Source organism: Cimex lectularius, unplaced genomic scaffold (assembly GCF_000648675.2).
Source record: "Cimex lectularius strain Harlan isolate CLEC.00 unplaced genomic scaffold, Clec_2.1 scaffold370, whole genome shotgun sequence".
Classification (NCBI taxonomy): Eukaryota; Metazoa; Arthropoda; class Insecta; order Hemiptera; family Cimicidae; genus Cimex; species Cimex lectularius.
This window is the reverse complement of record NW_019392885.1, coordinates 74,672-90,582: the sequence shown is the minus strand read 5'-3', so window position 1 is coordinate 90,582 and position 15,911 is coordinate 74,672. Positions and strand designations below refer to the sequence as shown.

Here is a 15,911-nt window from a genome sequence, read left to right as displayed (position 1 = left end):
TATCTAACTTATTGGTTAACTTATTATAACTTCCATTCGAAACATAAACAGTAGGATAACATTTCATGTAGTCTTTATAAACGTTATCAAATGTTTACATTTATAAACAGGGCTCACAGGATGAGGTAACGACGAAAAATGAACAAGCCTTTAACACGTTGAAGTCGGAAACGGCTGATTATATGAAAGAAACTTGGCAATGAAAATTTGTCCTTTAAATGGACTTTTCCAAAAATCTTATTGTAAACTAGTCATCTCCACTCAAGACATCTCCTTTGTATACCACGAGGAACAAAATATTTAAAAAAATCGATTAAAAAAAGTCGATTATAATCAGGCAGAGCTGAAAATCTTCCAGTTTTGCCAACGGATTTAGAAGATGGGAATATGCCAATTAAAGTGTACTACAACTTAAAATAAGTATATGTTGTCGTTATCCCTCACATATTAGATTTTCAATCGAAAATGGCTTCTGATGAAGAAAATGGATGTTGAGCAATCGCAATTGGAATTGGTGAAAATAACATATTATAATGGACAAAAGTATTAAAGATGAGAGACGACTTTACTTATTAATAATATTTATAATTATTGGGAAGTAACATATGGGCGATGTAAAATGAAACTCTCAAAACAGTGTCAGCAAAGCAAGAAATAAAGGCTTTCTCTCTTAGAAACCTGTTGACAAAATCATCTCCCTTTGTTCTGGGTTTCATTTAAATCTAATATACGATGGGAAATAATAAAAAGTGGATCATAATGCTGTGAAGGACGCAGGGGTTGTTTCTTAATGATGCCAGCTGAAGGGCTTCCGGTTACCTGTTGAGCGTTTCATTCATAGCCCATCCGCTTGATATGAATGAACAACTGTTGAAGACGAAAGAATGAACTCGTCAACACATGTTTTCCACCCTCTATCGATCTGTAATATTGTTTCTACAGTGTTTAATTAAATCATGTATACAAGGACTCCTTGTTTACTAAATAGTTTGACTATATTGTAAAGTAGTGGAAAGGTTTGGTGTGAAAAACCCCGATGGTATTCTGAGATGGGATAAAAACTTTATGATAATGATATATGTAACCTAATACGTCTGCGTTAACCTCCGTATGAGAAATGAATGGAGGAGTAAATATTTTGGCGGAGGGGTGTAGTGAAACTTTAAATAATAATTCCCGTCACTGAACGGGGTGGTGGTTAAATGTGGATCGGGGTGGATTCGTGGGTGTAGAAAGGATCCGCCCACAGAGATTCAAATACATTTAACCCCGCTTTTTACTGCAGCCTATGAATTGGACCATTAAATACTTTATCAATATTTTGGTGTGGGGAGAAGGGCGCAGACTCCGACGGAATCAATGTGCCCGGCAGGACGACTCATCGCCATCTGGAAACGGAAATACATCGCGCTTCGGCCTCCGGACGATAATCGAATTCAGCCAGAAGGTGTTAAGATCCTCAACTGATAAGCCCGTAACGCGGTGCTTTATCGGTTAATCAAATGCACCAGCCGTCCGATCGACGCACGAATACCTCCAGACCGAACCTGGCCGTCTCCCGGGTTGGCCATTTTTAAAACGTGGCCGATGTATTTATTGTCTCTCCAAGAATATCGATATCGGAGACCGCTCCGGGTGAAAGGTTAAACTCAACAAGAAAAACAACAATATTTAAACAATCTAAACAATAAAAATAAAAAATAATATTTAACTACTTATGCATAAACCACGACGAGTCGAAAGAGAAATCGCATAATTTTACTCGCTGGGTGGAAACTTAAACATGTTCAAATAAAACTAATTATGTTAAAACAGTTAAACAGGCTTATAGAAAAGCAGTGTGAACCTGACGAGAACACCAAGTCGTTTGTTTTGCGCATGCCGGCAGTCCAGGAATGGCGTCCTGTTGCTGTGGCAGGGAGCAAAAAGACCCGAGACGGTAAAAAATGTCGAATCGATACATCGCAATGGAAGTATCGATGCGTTAGATCGATACGTTTCTTGTATTTTCGATGTCGATGTGTTGGTCGGATAGTAGAACGCCTCGATTTTCATCCCCCTTCCTTTTCAACCCCCACCAGAACCCACTTGTTTGACACCCCCCGGAGAGACCTGGAGTCCTACTCACACCTTGCGTGACTCCCTTGCCATCTACATCTATCTCCAATCTACTTGCGCCCCAGTAAGTCACACAAAAAAAGGTTTAGCTACAATTTTTTTTTCTTTTCGAAATTTATTGGACACATTGTTGGCAGTCTTAGACTAAATATATTTAATTTTTATCAATTTGTCAACTTTTATTTTATGCATAATTTTTTGTTTCTTCTTGAGTTTGAATTTTGGACAGAAGACATATAGCGTCAACTAATATGCAAATCATAAATGTGCATCTTCTTTTTTTGTAACTGTTTGGTTTTTATGCGAATGCTTGCTTTGCAAAAAATTTAATCTATGTACTGCAACTAGACTAAATTTAATATGCCTACTTTTAAGAACTGCTAGAGTGGCGAGGCAGTAAGCCTCACCAATTTTCTCTCTATTTTAAACATGTATGAACAAAAAGAAATTTTAATTTATTAAAAAAAACCTCTGTCTTTTGAAGGGCATACATTAGGTGACTACAGAATGTTTTTGCTTGGAACTATTTATGATTTTTGTTTGTGATGTAACTTCAAAATCTTTTAGAATGTAAATCCCGAACGCTGAGCTGCCTGCAAAACGCTTGCTTTATGGTTGATTAGGCGGCCAAGCGGGTAAAGTTGAGGAGAATTATTTCTAATTGTCTTCAGCGTTAAAGATAATCAATGATCATTAAAAAAATTTATTTTGAAAAGAATATACAAAACAAAGATAAAAGAGAAAACTAAAATTAAAAAAAATCATTCACGTCAAGGTGGTGATAAATGCCTCTGCCACTTTGCAGTCATTTGGGATTAGAAACTTTCTGCAGGATCTGTCGCCTGGAATGCAGTCAGCGATTTGTACGAAGATTTGAGCTAACGGGCGCAAAAATACGTTTCTCCCCTGCTTATCGGTCATATATTTTCCTTTTATATCACAGGAAATTCAATAACATGCCTTTCTTTGTTATAGATCATCAGTAACGTTTGGCTTATACCTCATTACAATATTTTAACTTTCAATTAAAAGTATCTCAAAAATTGTTAAAGAGAAATATGCTAAAATCTTGAAAATTTCTATTTATAAGTAGCGGTGTAAGAATTACAGGAATACGTAAAAGTTTCACCACCTGAGGCTCTTGAACGCTTCGTAAATACAATTAAAACGTATAATTTTTTATAAACGAACGGATCCCTGAATGACGGAACTGAAAAATTAAATGATATTTTCAGTTGCTTTACCGACGTTGTTTAACAACGACATTGGAAGACAACAAACGAGAAAAGAGGGAAAATAACAAAGCGTGACTTCTTTACAGTTACAACTTATTTAAATTTTAAAGAACATAAAAATTCATTTTTTTTGGATTCCCTTTGCGAGCAAAATTTTTTTATGAATTATCCCATGCATTTTGCGCACCTCATATTGTTTTATTCAAAATTCAAAAAATTCCATTATAAAGTAAATTAATAATTCCTTCCTTTTTCCTTTTTCACCAGCCATGAAAACCTTTTCAAAACTGTCTTTCTTATTAATGTTGCTCTGAACTTTTCTCACTACTTACAATCGTAAACTAAATTTCCAATCTTGAACTTCATCATTTGCTGCCAGCCCGAATTTATTTACGAGCGGTTGTTTCCGTACCCCGGGAAAGCCTGTGTCATCTTGAAGTTTAACCTAAAAAGATGCTGCGAGTTCGATGATCCAACAGAAGCGTTTATCCATTCAGTATACCATTTTTCCAAAGAATTTCTTATTGTGTTATCATCTATTAGATAGGCAGCTTTTCATAAGTTGTGTTATAGCTTGTTCTGTAGCTACCTCAGTTAGGTCCACTAATTTATTCCCGAAAATTGTGCCATTGTAAATTATTTTATTTTTTTAGTTTTTAAATATATGCAGATCTATAACTATGTCATTATAATTGCTTTTCTCATGGGCGACCTTTTTCTTTATTTCCGGGGAATACCAACAGTGGTCATTTCAGACTCCCAACTAATGTGAGGGCCGACGGAGTCTCAATACCCCACTTATTCAATTTAAAAAAAAGTCAAGTTATATAGACTCAGATTCAAAAGACACTCAACATAGACTCAAAAAATGACTCGCCGAGTGTGTCAGACGAGTGCAGCCGTGTTAGAGCAATAATTCTGTCGTGTTCATGACTCGCAAGAATTTTGGGTGAGTGTAGTTTTCATTCCAGAGCTCTACTTCACTCTTCTACTCTTGTTCTATGGTAACATGTCAAAACTCAACTTATTTAAAAATGGATAACATGAAACTGTTTTTTTTCCACGCTTATTTCTTTATTTTAATAATCTGTTCGACGTTCAAAATATTTTGTTTGAAGTGAATTAAAATGCCATCGATCTTTTAGAACCATTTAACTGGAAAGTATGTTTATTATATTAAAATCGTTTGGGACGATAAGTTCTTCCGCTTGTTCCGCTTTCATTGATTTAATAATAAAGAAATTGACAATTTAGGACGCAATGTAAATTGTTTGGTCTAGAAAACAACCTAGTTGATAAATTAAACAAATTGGTTTTAAATAATTAAATTAAGATTCAGCGTTTCTTAACTAGATCTACCTAACCTAATTAAAAATGATGGATTTTTATCAAAACAAGTAATTAAGCTAATCTACTTTCTTGAATTCATGTATTCTGGCATTTATTCAAAAATAACATAAAAAAGTCTCTTTATAATGAAAAAGTTGATTAGTAAAGAAGCATTTGTTCTAACAAAAATGCCTGATAATGGTAGTTCGTTAAGAATTTTCTATTAAAAAGAAAATAAAATTAAAATTAAAGGGGAATAAAAACCTGTGCTTACTGTTTAATAAAATTAACTGGATATTGTAAATTAGCCATGTATAAAATACACAGGATTTAATTAAATTAAGGAGGACAGAATTTATGACCTCATTATGTTCAACAGGATTTTTGTTTTTGTAATCTTTATTTGAAAACGAGTGAACACTGAAAAAGCTCATTTTTTGTATTTCCTTGGCTTTCTCAGACAGTTAGTTACCTCGGATTTCCAACGGCTTACCCGCAAAATGGCTTGGCCGGTAAAGTTGGGCCAGATTGTTAGAAACGGTAAGTAATTGCTTGTTGGTGCTTTAATGGGTGCTTGCTTTTAAAAATGAACAAAAGCTCTCTTTTAAATTGAGGTACCTTTAGCCGGGCTGAAGAATTTATTAAACTTTTATATTGTAAAACGTTCATCTGTTGTTATTTCCATATATCTTAAACGGTTGATTAACAGATCTTGCCAATTAAAATCGAGAAAATACTGAATTTTATATTGTTTATTGCTTTATTTTACAATAATGTGGCAATATTCTTATAAGGAAAATATCCTCCTTTAATTTACACTTTTAAAATTTCTCTTTTAAACTTTGAATTATTGCAATCAGGATAACATGTTTTTTTTCTCACGTGTTTTATGTTACGGACAACAAGGTCTGTTATTTGTTCCTATTAACCGCATTTGACATTACACATTTTGTTTAAATACACTGACAGGCAAAAAATTCCGTCCACTTTTAATATAACTTTATTTGTATATATATATATATTTTTATATATATATTTTTTAGACAAAGACTCAATTNAAGCGAAATTACTCTGAAATGGTTGAGAATCGGACCATGGACAATATGAACTTTTTTGTTCATTTTAGGGTGAAGAATCTACTGGAGAAGTTTGTAGCACGAGTAGCAATTCACCCTGTATATATATATTAATCGAAGTTTCACGTTTTTAACGTTTAATAATTGAGTCTTTGTCTAAAAAAGTTCAAAAAAATGTAAATTGCTAAGGAAAGAAGATAGGCAGATAAAATTTGTTTTTAATTTTGTTTTAGATTTTTAATTAACATTTCAATATCGCTTATTTCCTCCTCTTGCCTTAAATATATCTCGAAGAAGCCTCGGCATACTTTCTACCAGTCTGGCAATGCCTCTTTGCTGGAGCTTAGCCCATTCTTCACGAAGAGTCCTTTCAAGATCGTGGAGTGTATCAGGAAGTGATGGACATGCTCTTATTTGCCTTTTGAGGTTATCCCATAAATTTTTGATGGGGTTCAAGTCTGAAGAGCTGGCTGGCCAGGTTAAGACGTTATGCTGTTGAAGGTTCGTTTGTACTATGCGAGCGACATGTGGACGGGCATTATAGGGCATTAGAATAGGATTGTCGCTGATTTCATCGAGGATAGGCATCGCATGATTTTCCAAACTTCCCTCCACGAACAACAACCAACTCTGTGCGACTCTCCATTGAAATTCCCGCCCACACCATCACAGAGGTAGGTTGTAAAGGTGGGCTCTGGGAAAATTACAGGCTTCACACCTTTCATTTCGTCTTCTCCACACTCTTTCACGCCCATCTGGAGATCGTAGAGCAAAACTACACTCATCTGTCAAAATACAGCAGACCAATTGTCGAAAGATCAATGGCTGTGTTCTCGAGCATATGCGAGCTGTGTGGTATGGTCAACTCTGGTCCTCTTACGGTGCGAAAAGTCATCGGTCCATACTGACCATTTGAACAGTGCGTTCAGAAATTTGGACACCTCGAACTTTCTGGAGATGATGACTCGCTTGAACAACAGTAAGGTGTCGGTATCGCAAAATTCTTTATTACCAATTAAATCATTATCGTGATCGTGGGTTCGAATCCCGCTAGTGCCATTAGCTTTTTTTCATCTCAACTAAAAACCTTAATTAATTGTAATGATTTAATTGGTCAAGCGGACCACGAAATTAGTGAAATTAAACAGTTCATTGCTTCAGAATTCAAATGAAACTGAATAAACGTTTTAAATTCCGTAAAAAGTAAATATTGAAAAGTCCTTTATCCTTGTTTTGGATTAAGGATTAAGCGTGTACCTCTAATTCTCAATTTAAAACACCGCATAAACAAATATTTATTAGTAAAACAATGAGATTTAAAGGCTGAATTTTTTTATCGAGAAAATGAAAAAAAATCAATTGGGCCGAATTTGTTGCCTGTCAGTGCATAAAGGGTGATGTGCTATGAGATTAAAAAAAAAAGTTTGGGTCTGTAAATGAACAAATGAAGTTTTTGGAAATTTTTGCGGAAAAAACCGGAAAAAAATCAAGGATGAAAATTAGTATATTTGACTACATATTTATATATACAGATAGCAACCTGACTATTTTTTCATTTGTGTTAGAAGTGCGACACTGGGCTTTATAACCTTCTACAACCTAAACAATGTAATCATTTTGTCTTGTTTAGCTTGTTACTGCGTTTGCGGGGAAAAACTGATTATAAAAAAACCCGCTTTCACAACAGAAAAAAACAAATTTCTCTGTCACCTAAGCATTTTTCATTGAAATAGCGGTCGTTTTTAAAATGAACAGTAAATTGTCTTAAGAGCAAGTCATCTAAACCATTCAGTCCGACTGATAGCCGCTTCGCTGGTACAAACCTATAAAATTTAAACTTCGGAAGATCTATGAAAAACATTCGAAAATTCTCTGTGCTATAACAAAATTTCCTAGAAATTTGCATATATCACAAAAACTACTTCATTTAATACGCTTTGATATTATGCTTGGTAAAATCGGTACATTCTATTGTTGATGAGGATTTATATCAAACCCTTCAAATAACCACGGTCTCGTTGAAAATACAAGGTTTTAAGCAAAGAGGAACATTTATTTCTTATTGATAACAGAAATTTTTATTGAACGAAATACTACAAATAAAAATAAAGACATATAATTCCTCCCCTATTAAGATCCGTGTTAAGTGAGTGTATCGTTTCTCTACATCAAATGGTGTTTTAAAAAATAATCAGAACATTGGAATTTTTTAATATTGCATTTAGCTGCCCTAGCCTCGGAACTTGGTCATTTTCATATATTTTTACTTTTTTTCTAAATATTTTTTATTTGGACTCGTTATGACTTTTTTAGCGATATTAAAAAAATCAAAGGAATTTGTTTTATTTATTATTTGTTCATAATTGTTTAAAACGGTCCAGCGCATGCCTTCAGCTTTCTTATAAATATCCTCCAATTACTTTTGAGCTTTTTTAGGCTGTTTGACTAATTAATTTAACAATTCTTGCCTTTCTTTTCTGTCCCAAACTCAATTTTTTGAGAGGTCCCGAAATTGATCTACTCGGTTAGCGAATTAAGAGTTTCTCAATTTTCAAAACCCGATTGGATGAGATTTGAAAAAAACTGCTACGTATGTATAAGAGACGTACTTAAAAAAACAAATACGCGAAATCCTTCAAATATTTTTTAAACTAAGCAAGCCTGTGGTAACATTTCTGTTTAAAAAATTAAGTAACGAAACTTAAATTGTAAATGCGTATTTATTTGAGTCTATGCTAAAATGGTTAAAAAATATAAATTAAACGAAAGTCGTTTCATGTTGACCTGATGGTGACTACATAAAGATTAATTAATTGAAAGATGTTATTTGGTCAATCGGACCACGAAATCTGATGAATTTAATAAGTGAAATGAAGTATATCTTCACTAAAGCTCTCCGTGGCCATTTCATTTGTCGCCGAGAATCAAATATATTACACGACATTTGAAAAATGGCAAAAAGGAGGGAAAATTCGAAAGGTTGGGTTGAGATGGGAAGTTAGTGTCCGAGTAGGATCGAAGTGATTGAGCAGCGGCGTATTTAACCGAAGGTCGTGGGTTCGAATCCCGCTCGTGACACTGACTTTTTTATCTCAACCCAATACCTTACATAAAGATTAATTAAGTTATAACATTGCTGGGGATGATGTAATCATCAAAAGCTTGACAATAAAATGTTTTATTATTTTAAGCGAACTATTTTCCTTTTTTCAATATCCCGTAACCAAACTCTATCGGGTTACAAAGTAGAATGAGCGATTAAAGTTAAAAAAAAAATAGTTTTCTCAATGGTTTAATTAAATGTTTTGTTTGGGAAAAAAGCTTACTTTATAACTTTTTATAAACCAAAAAAATTATATAGAACTTTTTTGGTATGAAACTAAACAAACAGCGTATTTTAGCAATTGTATATAAAACAACAGAGAAAGAGAAATGTGAATTTAAGAAAACCACTGTTCCTTTTTCAAGATTGGCAGGATGGAATTTGAAACTATTTCTAATAATGTACACTTTCAGCAAATATAAACATCAGTACATTACAATGTTAGATATTATCATTTCAACTATAATGAATTTATTAGTTTAGCTTAGTAGAGAGGCCTAGATCTCCACTCGTCCTTTTTACATTACAGTTATTTTGTTAAATTTATAAAACTTCCTTTTTGTTGAATAGGATTTCCCCATCTCTCAGCGTAGTCGTTTTGTTTGCCTCATGGCTGACGTCCTCAGTATTTTTTGTATTCTTTAGTTTTATTTATCTTTTTTGATTTGATTATTTTTCTTATCTTTTTTGATGTGGTTATGGTTTTTTGGCTAGTTTATGCCACAAAATGGATTTGGGCCTCTGCGATGTACCGAGACACTCTTTTTAGCTAGGGTTTCTGCTCCCTGCCTGAAATTCCCTCATGACTTGGGACACAACTACATCCCAGTTTTCGGATTTATTTATATCCAGACAAGTTTAGAGTTGATGTTAGGCTCGGACTGTCTATTTGACTGGATTATTAATGTAAACCCTTGAGATGTTTGTCACTTATCTCATGTGTTCATGTTTCTATGGATTGAAAGGTGGTTGCGGTGGGGCACCATTTTTTCCCATTTACTTTTCTTTTTATTGATAGTGTAGAATGGTTTTTCAAATTCTAGTATTTTATCTGGTAAGAGATAGTTTTAGCCATGTCAGTTATTATAACCTTTGAGATCTTATAAACACGATAATAGATTTGTGCAACGAAGTAATTAAGGTAAAATAACTGAAGATATGTAGAAGGTTTTTCAAATTCTAGTGTTTTCTCTGATAAGAGATAGTTTTAGGCATGTGTTATTACAACTTTTGAGACCTTATAAACATGATATTTGATTTGTGCAACAAAGTAATTAATGTAAAATAACTGAGGAAGAAAACAACACATTGGGAAGCAGCCAAAAGTTCGGCAAGACCGAAAAGCCAGGGATTAGACCTATAATAAGAAATTGCATGTATTAAGAATTTCAAAGAAAGTAGAAGGTACTAATATATTTATCTCAGAGAATAATTATGATAAGAAAAATAAATTAGGTAAATCCGCAAAATTCTATACTCCAAAGGGGTCGAAGAAACATAACTCTTTTTGAATACAGACAAATGATCCGAAACCTAGACAAATAGTACTGGAAAGTTCTCCTGACGAGAGTAAAAAGAAAAGGAAGCCGGTGGAAACAGCAATCGACAGCACCAATACAGAGGACTTTCGTGTCGCGGAGTAAAATCACAACTCACCCTTCCCGACAAGGCTCAGAACCCTCACCATTCTAACGATCCAACAACAAACCAGATGAAGATAGCGGAAACAGTTAAGAGTATCGCTTACAATATTACAGAACTAGATGGCACACAAAGTAATGTTAAGTTCCGAAATATTCTTGAAAAATCTGATATACTTGTTCTACTTGAAACTTTGTTAATACACGAATTTAATTACGATTAACCTTTCATCACACCTGTCAAGCTTAGTAATATGTGCAATTTACAATTTTTACAATAGAACAATTTAGTTTTAGTTTTAGTAGTAACAATTTTATTTGCAGGAGTGAATATGTTATAAAGGTATACATTCCCCTGCTGCTATAGGTTTTGCACATTTTGTAGTAGTTCTTTGCTTTTATTCGTTATATGTTGGCCTACATATGCAATTTGCATATGTGATCATGGGTCAACAATCGTAAGTATGACCATAGAGACTTTGGAATATCCATTGTGCCTTTTATGTGTTCCACTTCAACCTTTGGACAAGTGCTATTAGATACTAAATTCGACTCCATTTTCCTAGAGAATGGCACTATTATTACCTTTGAAAGGTTAATGGGGCATATATTAAAACCCTTCTCCAGCCTCCATTTCAATTTTATGTTCGAGGTTTTTTCCAATAACACAATAATATATGCATCCTAAAGGTTACAATTACTTGTAGTAAAGTTATGCTGTAAGGAGGAGGTGGAAAATGTATGCAATTACATAATTATTTTAATACGTTTTAGTAACAGTCTGTATTATAATTTTAAAACGTAAGTTCCAATTATCACGTTGTTCAGGTCAATCTGTTTCCCGCCAATCTTTGAAAAAAATTTCAAGCCCTTTTATTAGGAGATTTCAATGTTTGTTTATTGTTTCGAACTGTTTTTTCGACTTTCGGGGAGTGGAAGTTTTTGGAGTGAACCCGAACCCAACTCCACCAGAGTTAAATCCTGTCAATAGAGTCCAAATTAATATGCCGAACCACGCCTTAAGCGATAAAATGCAAACGAGTTGCAACAACTGTTTGAGCCCAGACCTCTAGGCTTGCACTCCGTATAAATTAAAAGTTGGTCCTCACGATTCTCTTCTTCACTTTCCACATCAATTGTAATATTTAAATTTTCACGGGTGCGTGCTAACGGGCTCGTCGCGTAAAAGATGACCCCTTTGGCAGACGCCTTTGCTTTTAAAGATGACTCAAGAACGAAAAATTCACTCGATTCAGTTTTTGACAATTATTTGAAAACAAAAATGAGGTAGAAAATAGGGCATATTTTATTGTAGGCTTCTTCATCGTTTCTTTCAAAGATAACTTTGTAGTTGTCATTTTATTAATGTTAAATATTTAACGAATGTGATATGTTTTGTCGGAGTAAATTCTAAACTAGGCTTGGAAGGGAAATATTTTCAATTAATACAATTGAAATCCAATTGTTTGTAGGTAAAAAATCTCTCTCCTCCCCAACAATCTCTCAATTTGCTAAGCTTTAAGGACGCGAATAGCATTTCGATTTGAAAGGGTCTCACAACATCGTCTGTCACTCGAAGACTTGAAAGTCTTAGTCCTCACTTTCCGTCCTCTTTTTATCAGTTGTCTACCAATTTAATTTAGCAATCAGACGTGCGTTTTCGACGTCTTATTTAAAAATGGAGGAAATATATATTTTTTTATACGAATATAAAAGCCTAATATCTTGCCAACTTTACACTTTTTTTACCAGAAATTTTTTGAACCGACACTCGGCTTACTGGGCCTACGGCCGCGGGTTTTTCTTGTTTTTCAAATGCGTTCTGCCATCGTCAGTGAGAAGATTGATCCTTTGCCATGCCGGCCCGCCACGTGTTCACCGATTCGCAACACCCACCATCAACTTTCACAATTTTTTGTTGGGTTTATATTTAATAACTTAAAGGTAATTATTATATTATAAATTTAAACTGTTTATAATTTTTTTAAATACCGTACGTCCCTATAAAACTAAATTAAACAGGAAATTTATTGTAATACTGCAAAACCTCTTGCTAAGGGCCAGACACAGTGTCGTACTCCTTTACTTTGAACTCCTTCGAAATGAGTTCTCTCAAGAGAGATAACACATAACTGTCTNTCTTTCTTTTAAAGTCAATCTTTCGTGTGTCGGAAGCATGTTAGCATTAACAAATTTGAACTTAAACGAAAATCATGAATGAAAACATATAAAGACAATAGGATTGGATGAATGGGAGAAGAAGTTAACAAAATCACAGAAATATCGTCAGAGATCGTTTATGATACCTATTTTTTTTAACTTTTCTTATTTAATTTTACTTATTTGGCTTCTGGGGGCAAACCTCATACTAACTGTCAGGCTCATCTTATTCATATATAAAAAAAGAGAAATAATAGGCATTTCATACAAATGTGATCAGAGGATCAAACTAATCGCCTACATTTCCAAATAGTATAAATTAATATTAAACAATATATGCAAGCCTAATAAATTAATTGCAACAATACACTACTGTTTCTGAACAAATACATAAATGTGGTACTCACTAAATATTAATGAACCGTATGTAATTTGTAGATAAGAGTGGGATATTAAAGTGAATTAGATTTTATTATTTTACTTACCTAAGAAAAATGAAAAACTAATCTGGCCAGTCCTCTACTCAGAGTTTTGTGTGGTGTTAAAGATTGTAGGACAACACGACAGTGTCCTTGTCCTTTATTATAGTGTTTCCTATGTAGACGTGTTAAATACATATAAAATTAATGTTCATGCTTGTCCATCTGTAGCTGTTTTGTAAACGGAGGTGTCCCCTAAATGAAATCTCATCGGAGGTTACACTGTACCAGATAAATATTCAACTTGTCAAGATATGCAAATTGCGTAGCAATAAGAATATTGTGTAAGTTTTTGGTGTGTTACTTTTCTGAATCTAAAGGGTGGCATTAATTAAAATCTTATTTTATTGCTAAGCAAGAAGGGTACAAATATTACTTGTTGAACATTTAATGTATTTAATCAACCTTGATGGATGCATGGAAATATATATATTATCTGACCTTTACTTATTTTTGTTTTCAGGGCAAAAATGAGGGCCAAGCCTTTAAATACGTGCCTCGTTTGTTTATGCTGCTTCATTTATTCATCCGCTCTGCCCAGAAGCAAAGATTATAGAGATATGAGCTCGGAATACGTGCCAGGCGGTGACACTAGCATCCAATCGGATCCTCTTTCAAAAGAGCCAACATGCGAGGAATTGAGAGCCATGTGGAGATTTTCTAAGAGGCAATCAAGAGCGGCAGAAATTACGAACGAGATCCCGACATTCCGAGATCCGTTTGCATTCAATGTGTGGGAGGAATACGCAAGGCCGAGGAGCGCCGGACGAGGAGTCAGGTATAGGAAGCCTTTGATCTACGGAAAAGTCGTCCACCACCCCCAGTACATCCCCCATCCACCTGATAGGCTGAAAGCTTTCGAGGAGGTGGCACGACTTTTCGGCTCTCCCATTAATCCGGAAGTCTCGAGAAGAAAAACATCCTTCAGGCTCGGAGGAGGAGGAGGTCTTCAAAGCCACGTACCGATTCAGACCACCCAGTCGGGGAGTTTCCAACACCTCAAGGAGTTGATAAGGAACGAAAGGTTGAGAGAACTACAGGAACAGAGGATAAACGAGGACGCAGATCGTAACGTGGGCAAAATTCACTATGGGCGGATAACTGAATCTTCACCAAGAGTCGTGGAAAACGCGCTTATTCAAGACAAGGCGACCGGACTGGTACCGAGCAAGGGCATTGTGGCTTTTCCGAACATGTTGGGACCTGCATCATACTCTTACATAGACGAATATCCAATGCAACAACTTGAAATTCCAAAAGTTAAGCAGCGGTATCCAGACACTTCGGTAAGTACCGATCCCTTATATACAATATAACAATTGCTTATTACGCATACCATACCACTACCAATATCTATTTAATAGCTTGATTTTTGTTCATTTATAGATTGAAGCATTTGCTTTAATAAAGCAAGAATTAAAAAAAAAATCGTATTCTTATTTAACATGGCAGGGAAAATCCTTTAAAATTATTGATATTAGGGCTGAGGCGCAACATACAGCTTGTAATAAATTTATTTCTGTACCAAAATTGAATATTGTGGAAATGATGGTGCGTGGTTTTATCAAAATTACCAATTATTTTTATAAAGGTATAAATTTGAGTCGTTTCAAGTTTTATTATTATGATCCACCCGTTTCTTCGTGCATGTTATTTCAGTACCTCGACCAGTTTAGTTTATTATAATGGTTTTTCCCTATCATACGACGACATGCATAAATTTACTTAAATTGTATAATTTTTTAAAAGTAAAATTAATTTACCTATAGTTGTATAAAAAACGAAGTTACACTTCTTGTAAAACAGTAAATTACACTGAATTTGCACCCTGCACCAAAGGTAATTCTTTTCACCTAGTTGTACTTAATTCTCGTTAAATACCATGACGGTACAATTCCCCTTGAATTGATATTATTTTACATCGCCGCGAGGATGAATTTTTGCTGTGAACTTTCAACATCACGGTCGGAATAAAATAAACTCAATTTGCCGAAGCCGAACAAACAAACGCAAGTGGAAATCAATTCTATTTTTAGAGAGTCTGTAAATAGCGTCAATCTCGTTGAAATGTGCGGATTAATCCTCATTAACATCTTCTTTCAAGATGCAAATAACATACACCAGCGATTGTTGTTTCCAACAGTTGGAAGAGTTCGGTAAAGCCCGGATTTAAACCAACATCCCATCGACTGACAAATAACGAATTTCGTTAAACATCATGGCCACTGAACGGGTTGATTGTCTGTCAGTTTCAATCATTTCCAGACTTGCAGACTTTACGCTCGGCCGTGCTCGATTCATGTCGAAAATATAATCGAACAATTAATAAGTGAATTTTCTCCACATTGTATTATTTGTTTTAAACCGATTTGTAACCCGATTTTAAACCGATCATAATTGCGATAATATGTTGAACTCATAAAAATCAGGAAATTGCCGAAGTTCAGCCTTGAGATTTCTTTATTATTTATTACCAAAAAATATTGGCCATTGCCCCGGTTCCCGTTTCACGCCAGCTACGAGCTAGAATAATGGTTTATTAAATTATTATAAAAAATTCCCATTCAGGTTTAATTCTAAATTTTGGCCATTTATCTGACTATTTCTTGTTCAAGTACAAAGCTCGATCGGAATATTCTGCCACTGGAGTTGAACCCGCGGTGCCCGAGTGGTTAGAACGTCCGACTCGTATTTGCCATGCTAGCGGGCCTGGATTCGAATCCTGGCATATCCCATGTTTTTAATTTAGAATAATATGAAAAAAAGGCTTT

At 34.6% G+C, this 15,911-nt stretch overlaps 1 protein-coding gene across 1 annotated transcript; it reads left to right on the top strand.

The window, feature by feature from the left end:
- Positions 1–2,078: 2,078 nt before the first annotated feature.
- Positions 2,079–14,481, top strand: LOC112127707. Its single transcript, XM_024229050.1, has 2 exons — positions 2,079–2,182; positions 13,604–14,481. The coding sequence occupies exon 2, from the start codon at positions 13,611–13,613 to the stop codon at positions 14,454–14,456; it is 846 nt and encodes a 281-aa protein (XP_024084818.1). The 5' UTR covers positions 2,079–2,182; positions 13,604–13,610; the 3' UTR covers positions 14,457–14,481.
- The last annotated feature ends 1,430 nt before the right edge of the window (positions 14,482–15,911 follow it).